The 9383-nt window shown below is 53.1% G+C and overlaps 1 protein-coding gene across 1 annotated transcript in view; it reads right to left on the bottom strand.

Annotated features, from left to right (window-relative positions):
- Positions 1–6178: 6178 nt before the first annotated feature.
- The window catches only part of FOXO6 (forkhead box O6), a 152183-nt gene continuing 148978 nt past the window's right edge, over positions 6179–9383 (bottom strand). The window contains exon 2 of the mRNA XM_056846941.1: positions 6179–7642. Coding sequence (XP_056702919.1) covers positions 6212–7642 — 1431 coding nt within the window. The 3' untranslated portion in view covers positions 6179–6211. The remainder of the gene's footprint in view (positions 7643–9383) is intronic.

Raw genomic sequence — 9383 nt, 5'->3', positions numbered from 1 at the left:
GGCTCAGCAGAACCTTCCACTCCAGCCAATCGCTCCTTATAGTGAGATGAAATTTGGAACACACGCACACACAGACATTCACACAAACACACACACACACGAGCAAAACACAGCATGATCCTGCAGACCTTGAGGTCCTGGGTAAGGTCATGGATGGATGTGCACAGGAACCGTTGGGGAGCCGCGACTCTGCCTAGACTGGTGTCTGAATAGGGTTGCCAGCTCCGGGTTGGGAAATACCTGGAGATTTTTGGGGCGGAGCCTGAGGAGGGTGGGGTTTGGGGAGGGACTTCAGTGCCATAGAGTCCAGTTGCCAAAGCGGCCACTTTCTCCAGGTGAGCTGATCGCTATCGGCTGGAGATCAGTTGTAATAGCAGGCGATCTCCAGCTAGTACCTGGAGGTTGGCAACCCTATGTCTGAGCAAGGTCTGGTCTTCCCCGTTCGCCCAAAGCAGCTCAATATGCCGGATCTGAAGGAAATGAAGTTTGCGCTTGCACAGACACACACACACCCTTTATTCAGACTGCGCGCGCCCCACAATTTCAGGTTCCTATAAAATGTTGCTGGATGACCTTATGCACGGAGTTGGGCAGAAGGCTTTCAGAGGAAGGGAAGGGCAGGGGTCATTGATCACATCCACCTAGTGTAAAGCAACGGCTTCCATTGGGATGATGTGATCTCACCTGTATCGGGGAATCAGCACGCTGGCCTCCCAAAGCAACATCACTCTGTTCACATGTTCCAGTGAGCACGTGTACATCCCACCTGCCCAACCGTAAGGAAGAGCTTCACAGACGAAACAGGGGACCGGTACCCGCCCGGACTCTTTCGATCGTACGTTCGGTTGCACGAGCGTTGACTGTCACATGACAATGACTCAACGCACGTATAAAGAAAAACCGAGAGTCCACGGACGGGACGTGCGTTCACTGTAACTTGCGAACAGGGCTCGTGTTGACATCTTTCAGATCCGTGAGTGGGAACGGAAAAGGTATTTCCATTTTAAAGAGAACAACATAGGGGTTAGCTCGGTCCTCGGATGATCTGAGAGAGAGAGAGAGAGAGAGAGAGAGAGAGAGAGAGAGAGAGAGAGAGAAATACCCCCCTCCCATATAGGAATATTTTAATAGATTTCTTTTCCTCCACAAAAGACTTTTAAAAGTTTTAAGTGCATTAGGAGAGAAGTGATAGCCTGCCAGAGACTGAAGGCCTACTTTGCTCTGTGTATCTATCACAAGGGGCCAAACCTCAGGGGACTATCAAGGGCAGGGGCACAAGAGAACATATCCCTGCCATGTCTGGCCACGTGGCACTCACCGCTTCACTGAGCCTATCAGTCAGCACGGGCAGTTTTAGGATTGTCAGCCGCTCACTGTTTGAGGCGGGTATGTGTATGTGGTGGGAGAGGATTACGAGCTAACCTCGAAGAACGGTTTTCAGGAAAGGAGCAGGTTCTGGCCTCCAGTGATATCTAAGATGCGAGTAGGCTGCGGGGCTAGCTGTAGGGTTGCCAACCTCCATGTGGAGCCCAGAGATCTCCCAGAACGACAACCAATTTCCAGACGACAGAGATCAGTTTCCCCTAAAGAAAATGGCTGCTTTGAAGGGTAGGCTCAATGGCATTGTACCCTCCCCAGACTCCGCCCCCAAAATCTCCAGGAATTTCCCAGCCTGGAGTTGGCAACCCTAGCTAGCAGGATGGTCAAAGCTGATGCTAGTGACCAGGTAGGTCTCTGCTGCAAAGCCAGTCTGAGTTCTAAGGGCAAGAGTATCCCCGCCATCCTTGTTTCCAGGGAAACAACTTTTTCCTCCCCCTTCAGAAACACCCCCATCTCCCAGTCTACGAAATTGCAGGGAAATGTTTTGTGTTTTCTGGACAAGATCCGCCTTCTCGTCAGAAGCTGACAGCATGGGGTCCCCTCGCCGGGAAGGGTGTCCCCGTTCCAACCGGGCCCCTCGCCCCCTCTCTACGGGCACCTTGGCACAACCTCTGCTCACCATCCCGGCCCCCTTGGCACTGCACTTCACTTGCACAAAGACAGTCAACACAACGCTTAGCAATATGACTCCATCGCAACACACGACGACCCTACGGTTCACACACCACAAAGACGGCTGGGCAAGAGGGCGCTTCCGGGGAGGGGGGGGCGTAGGTCTCCGGTCAAACATTCTGCACGGCCTGGTGGCACCGACAGCCCTGTTTCCTCTCCACCCCTCTCTTCCGTCTCCTGTTGACCCCTGTGGGACAGTAATTGGTTTGCTACCTCCGGTAACCAGGGAGGGGATGAGAAGGTGAAGATGAACGGGAACGGCAAGGGTGTCCCATAGGGTTGCGAGGTCCCTCTTCGCCACTGGCGGGAGGTTTTTGGGGCGGAGCCAGAGGAGGGCGGGGTTTGGGGAGGGGAGGGACTTCAGTTCCATAGAGTCCGATCGCCAAAGCGGCCCTTTTCTCCAGGGGAACTGATCTCTGTCGCCTGGAGATCAGTTGTAATAGCAGGAGATCTCCAGCTACTACCTGGAGGTTGGCAACCCTACTTGGCAGGTTCCCCTTCCTCCCTCTCGGATCATAGGCATGCGGGGGGAAATGACATTGACGCCATAGGATTCCTATGGGTAACCCCCAGCCTTTGTAGGTCCAGAAGGGTGACTCTGGAATGCTCCTCCCAGATGTGAAACTCTTCACTAGATATGTTTGGGAAAACTAAATCTGTAATTTCTTTTTTAAAAAACCTAAAAACCCACATTTGAATGGGCAGGGTATAATTTGGGGGTGGGGTGGGAATAATAATTGTAACAAAATAACAATCCTCATTCCAAACCTAAAGAAATCCTATATATTCAATTTAGTCCACTGTCCAGCAATGTAAACATTTATAGAACCTGGGAGCTCATCGGGGTGATTCTTAGCTGGTCACTCACAGAAGTTCAAGAATAATGCTGACTATTCTGACTCGTCTCCTGCCAAATCCATGGGGGGAAGCAAAGAAGAAGAGTTGGATTCCATGTGCCGATTTTCTCTACTTTTTAAAAGGAGAATCAAACCAGTTTACAGTCTCCTTCCCTTCCTCTAGTTTGTGCCTTGCAAGTAAGGGGGGGGGGGAATGTGGATCTGCAACACCGTGGGCCACAAAACACACATCCCAGCCCTGACAGGTGTTGCAATGTGGAAGAGGAAGGGGGTGTTCACGCACAGCTAGATGCGTTTTTCCGTCCACAAAAGTGACATGCTCAGAAGAAGGCTGTTTCTGGGGTCCCCCTTGCCAAAACGGGGTGATGAGTGCTAGGCCCTCTCCATTTTGTTTACCCCAATGCTGACGGTTTCCTCTTTTCAACTTTTTAGAAATACTTTTTAATATCCCAACTAGCAAACTACATTAGAATGCAGCAGCTGTCCCAAAGATGGATTATTAGCAATTAGTGTTTGGATCAAAGCTATGGGCAGGATCCAGGCACAGTGAAGCTCTATGAAGGCCCGCGGGTTTCAAAGGGAGAAATTCCAGTGTCTTTAAACATGCTTCGTTCTTCCTTTGAAATTAACAGGACTCCAACTATAGTCTTTGATGCAAACATACCTTGGAAGAGAGTTCCCAATTACTTCCAAGAAGTCATACCTAGGGTTGCTCTGTCCAGCTCAAACTGCATGTGATTAGGGCAGATCCAAGAATGAACATAGACTCATTGGAGTCTGAAACTAATAAATGCTTAGCCTGGGACAGAATTGTACTCAATCAGTTCTGGGTAGCATGAAGGCTGAAGGTTTCTACATTCATAATCCTAGGGGTGGGAAACAGGCCTCCCATTTGCCCAGGGCAGGAACCACCAACCCCAGTCCAATTTCCTGCCCCCGAGAAAGTGAGGAGCAGGAGAAAAAAAATGTCCTCCCCATAGTGACGCTCTAGGGATTTCCCCTAGTGTCTATGGTAAAGCCCATAAAGACTAGGGGAGGCTACCTAGACCGCCACCTGGAAGTGATATCATACCCTCCCCAAACTCTGCCTTTCCTAGGCACTGCCCTCCAAATCGCGTAACATTTTCCAAGGCAAAGTTGGTCACTCTCGTGGGGAGCATGTATTGTGAGAACAGCTTATTTATCCAGTCCAACAGCCAGGGCTGTGCATGTGGACACACACTCCCAATGGTTGGTCTACAGCAAGATCAATAAGGGTGAATGTTTCACAAATAGCTCAGACCTGTCTTTGTCACTGCCACAAACCCACAAACTGGTGGGATCGTTCAAGCCGGAGTGGAACCCAAGGGTTTCCTGGCGGGTTCTTGGGTGGCAACCTGGCATCTAAGAGTGCCAGGGGTGAGGAAATACCTAGCTCTGGCCTGCATCTTTCCTTCCCAAATCACCACTGTGCTCCATTGGTCATCACCTGCCTGCTAAAGGTTGTATGGTACAAATCCGGTTATTGACATCTGGTTTGGACACCCCCAGTCCATTTACAGAAAGGCCGATCCTCCGTTTTCAGCCTCCTCCCCAGCCTATCGAGCCGAAGCTCCAAAGCAGATCCTCTTCCCCATGCTGGACTGCCTCAGGACAGTAAAACTCCAGATATTGTAAAGAGCCTACTCCACACCTATGGCATGCCTGCCTGTTTACGTCTGGGACTTAGAGCTGCAAACACTTCCTTCCAAAGTCGAAGGGCTGCCTTAGCGAAGCTCAGGGGCCCAGGACAGCAGCAGGCACAAAATCAAATAAATAATCCTTGCTTTGCTGTCCCTTCCCGCGCACCCCTACCTCCCGGCCCGGTTCCAAGGCCTGAAGGAGCAATATCACTCCTGCGATGAGCTCTTCATGTAGTGCCAAGAGCCATCCGCATGTGCAAACTGCGCTTGTGTGTGCGCGCACGCGCTACGGAAGGCATGCATCAGCGCACATGCTCTCGCTAGTGCTGCGTGAGCAGACGGTTGAGAACCAGCAGCAACTGGCCGCTGCTGTTTTCAGGCACTAGAACAGAAAATGTGACGGTTGGTGAAGCTGGCTTTGATCAGCTTGGCTCAGCTTCCTGCGGGATCCACAGTGATCAGAAACGTTTCCCTTATGCACCATGAGGATAACAGTGTCGCCCCCTCCCAACTAACGCTATGAAGAAATCCACAGGGATTCATTGGATAGGGCTGTCTTAGAGCTTATGCGGAAGAAAGCCTCCTCCGAGCATTTGTTTCTGCAGTACTGATAACAAAACCACCATAGAGAATTCATGGAGCCTAGTCTACTGGACCCTGTGGTGTTTAATGAGGCTGCTGTAGAAGAGTCAGGGAGCCTAGTCTGTTGGCCTCTGTGGTGCTTAAGGAGGCTTACAAGGCTGCTGTAGAAGAGTCAGGGAGCCTAGTCTACTGGCCCCTATGGTAGACTGCTGTAGAAGATTCAGGGAGCCTAGTCTACTGCCCCCTGTGGTGCTTCATGAGGCTGCTGTAGAAGAGTCAGGAAGCCTAGTCTATTGGCCTCTATGATGCTTAATGAGGCTTACTTGGCTGCTGTAGAAGAGTCAAGGAGCCTAGTCTACTGGACCCTGTGGTGCTTAATGAGGCTGCTGTAGAAGAGTCAGGGAGCCTAGTCTGTTGGCCTCTGTGGTGCTTATTGAGGCTTACTTGGCTGCTATAGAAGAGTCAGGGAGCCTAGTCTACTGGCCTCTGCTTCAAGAACACCACAGTCAGGCTGGTGTTGGGGGGGGGAATCAAATGAGCATTTAGGTAATAAGGAGGCCATTGGAAAAGGAGTCAGTGGAGACCTAGCCCTGCCAAGGAGGCCATCTAAGGAATGCGGCCAATGGGGAAGGCTCGACAATAAGATCGAAAACATTCTTTGGGCCACAAAAACACCCGTTCCCTCTTTCTGTGCCGTAGTGCAGGTGCCCAGGGAGGGAAGGGAGAGCGAGGGCCAGCAGCTCCGCGATGCCATGGCTAAGTTGTGCCTATTGCACACACCAAAGACAGATCCGACTTACTGCACAATACACCTGGCACGCGCGGGAAGCCGCGGGTACCTGTCAAAACATTTTACCCTACGTTGTGTGTCTGCGTGTGTGTTTTTAAGTGTGTCGTTGTCAAGTTTAAACAGATGGCTCTAGCCTGGCTGAACAAACGAAGGCAAAGAAGAAAAAGAGGGGGGGGTAAGGAGAGAGAGAGAGTTTGTTTCAACCCCCATCCCCCCTGTTCCCCCCTCCTGCTTGACTGGTGGGTTGGAGCTGTCAGGGCCCGGCCCCCTCACCCGGGCACCCAGCTCTGATTGGTGGGCTGCGAGGCCCCGGGCAGAGCGGCCATGTTGAGCCCGTTTTGCGGCGGAAGAGCGGAGTCAAAGTTGAAGTCCATCTCGTCGCTGTCCATGAAGTCATTGAGAATGATGGACTCCACGTCACACTCCAGGCTCCCGTTGAACATGTCCAAGTCTAAGTCTGCCGGGAATCTGTCCTGGCCCATGACGGGAGTGTGCATGGCTTCCGGGTAGGGTCCCTGCAAGGAATCGAGCAAGCTCATGTGCGCCCCTTGGTTGTTGACGTAGGAATGGATGTGCCCGTGGTGAGGCATGGCCACCATGCCGCAAGAGTCACTGGGCAGGCTCATAAGGCTGATAGGAGAGGGTAAGGCACTGTTGTTGATCGGAGGGTGGTGGCCGGCTGGTGACGGGTGATACAACGCGTTGCTCTTCATCAGGGCGGAGGAGTGGGGCGGGTAGGGGACCAGGCCTATCTCTCCGCCCCCACCCCCGCACACAAGGGCGTTCTGTCTGTGGCCACGGGGTGGCGCCATGCTGCCAGCTTGCGGCATGTGCGGCTCGCCCTCCTTGTGCGGGTACGAGATGGAGGAGAGCAGGTCCTGCAAGGAGGTGTTGCGGTAGGAGTTCATGGGGGCGAAGGTGGCCTGCTTGTTCTCCTGAATGGTCTGCATGGGCAGGCGGCGCATGAGGCTCATCGCAGGCTGGCTGTAGATGGTCCCGCAGTAGGTGTTCCCTCCGCCACCGCCACCTCCCCCTCCTCCATTGCCCACCGCCGAGCACTTCGAGTTGTAGCTGAAGCTGGAGTTCCTCTGTCGGAGACCCCCGGCAGGCAGGGGCTGAGCGGGACTCATGTTGTAGCTATCCTGCAGGTCGTCGAGGAGGCTCTCGCCCAAGCTCTCGTTCAGATTGATGGTGCCCGTGAGGTCCGTCAGCCTGGGCATCTCCACGGAGCAGCGGGCATTCAGGGAGGGGGACATGGTACTGGACGGGCTCGGGTACATCAGCGGGGAGGACGGGGTCCCGTCGTCCTCTTCCAACTCGTCCGGCTCGTGGTTGGCCATGATTGGGGAGAGGCGCCCGCTGAGCGTGCTGGCCGAGGAGTTGGCCCTTGTCCGGAAGTCAGCCCAGGCGTCATACTCCTCGCCAGCATGGGAGGTGGGGCTCTCGGACCATTTGGCCTGCTGGCTTGCCGGGCTCTCCTCCCCACGCTCCTGTGCAGCTTGCAGCTGCTTCTTCTTGCTGGCTTTGCCCTTGATCCGCAAGAACTTGCTGTTGTTGTCCATGGAGACAGCTCGTCGTCGCGGGGTCTTTCCGGTTTTGCCCCCTTCCGGGTTCAGCATCCACCAGGAACTCTTCCCGGTGCCCTCGTTTTGCACGCGGATGAAGCGGGTGTGCAGAGAGAGGTTGTGACGGATGGAGTTCTGCAGAGAGAGAGAGGGACAAAGATCAGCCAGTGGTACCCACAGCCCCTTGCATGGAACTCCCTGCCCAGTGCCCAACATGGGAGGCTTCAGGGTGTTTCCAGATGCCCTCATTCTCCAGGGACTGGAGTGATTTTGGACCCTCCTAGGGCAGTTTCCCTTGCTTATTGCTACTCATCTAAGTGCTGCCAGCGATCAGCATGAGAGGAGGAGGAGAGGAGGAGAAGGAGAAGAAGAGGAGGTGGAGGAGGAGAAGAAGCAGCAGAAGAAGAAGAAGAGGAGGAGGAGGAGCAGCAACAGCAGCAGCAGCAGCAGCAGCAGCAGCAGCAGCAGAAGAAGAAGAAGAGTTGGGCTTTTATATGCAACTTTCTCAAACCGGCTTATAATCACCTTCCCTTCCCCTCCACACAACAGACACCCTGTGAGGTAGGTGGGGCTGAGAGAGCTCTAAGAGAACCATGACTAGCCCAAGGTCACCCAGCTGGCTTCATGTGGAGGAGTGGGGAAGCCAACCCGGTTCTCCAGATTAAAGTCCACCACCCTTAACCACTGCTCTTAACCGCTACGCTGGCTCTCAACCATTACTACTATTGCTCCGGGATAGCAAATACCTCTGTTGTTTGGCGCTACCATCACTGAGAAAGATGACACATGGAAACGCCGTCATATTTAGTCCCAACCAGCTTTTTCAATCAGTCTCACCTTAATTCCCCTTCTAATTACAGTCCCCATCCCATACGGCTTTTGTCCATGGTCCCTAGCACAGGCTTCTTGGTGGTCAAAGCAAGACCCGTTCTCTCTTGGGAGAGCCAGCGTGGTGTGGTGGTTAAGAGCGGTGGTTTGGAGCGGGGGACCCTGAACTGGAGAACCGGGTTTGATTCCCCACTCCTCCACATGAGCGGCGGAGGCTTAATGTGGTGAACTGGATTTGTTTCCCCACTCCTACACATGAAACCAGCTGAGGGTGACCTTGGGCAAGTCACATTCTCTCAGCCCCACCTACCTCACAGGGTGTCTGTTGTGGGGAGGGGGAGGGAAGGTGATTGTAAGCCGGTTTGAGTCTCCCTTAAGTGGTAGAGAAAGTCGGCATATAAAAAACCAACTCTTCTTCTTCCCTTCGCCAGCAGTAGAAAAGCTGGTCGGATCCCACCTTATCTTTTCATCCTGCCTTTCTTTCCAGTGGTCTTGGGCAGTGTGTATAGGAGTAGCTGGTAACATGGATAGGCTCCTAACTGGCCCTCTGTGCGCACGCGGCACAATTTGTGTTCCCTTCCATTCCTTCCATCCCACCCAGGAACTCCAGGTCTATGTACTGTTTTATCCCTTACTGTTTTATCCTCACAGCAACCCAGCAAGGTAGGTTAGGCAGAAAAAAGAGAGTTGGCTGGTCCAAGTTCACACTTTCCCACTTTTTCAGGAAAAAAACCCACATCAACAGCACCGTGCCCACCTCCAAGGTCTCTGTTCCCCCTCCCCCTCCCCACATCTCAGCAGTCCTGAGGGATGGGGAAATTTGTATAACCTGCGTTGTCTGAAGAGAAAGATTTCCAGCTTTATAAACCAGTTGCAAACCCACAACTTCTGTTGCAGCACCTCTGGGTTCAGGTCTCAAATTTCGGGTTGGATCTACAGATAGCCAATGGAACGGTTTGTGCTTTCTTTTGCTGATTTCCCCTTTCTCCAGCAGACCTCCAACTCTCCTCTCAGACTATTCCTGGCGGTCCCCTATCCCTCCCCCCTT

Source organism: Euleptes europaea, chromosome 3 (genome assembly GCF_029931775.1).
Source record: "Euleptes europaea isolate rEulEur1 chromosome 3, rEulEur1.hap1, whole genome shotgun sequence".
In the NCBI taxonomy this organism is placed as follows: domain Eukaryota; kingdom Metazoa; phylum Chordata; class Lepidosauria; order Squamata; family Sphaerodactylidae; genus Euleptes; species Euleptes europaea.
The sequence above is the reverse complement of the archived record's forward strand: the minus strand, read 5'-3'. Positions and strand labels throughout refer to the sequence as shown.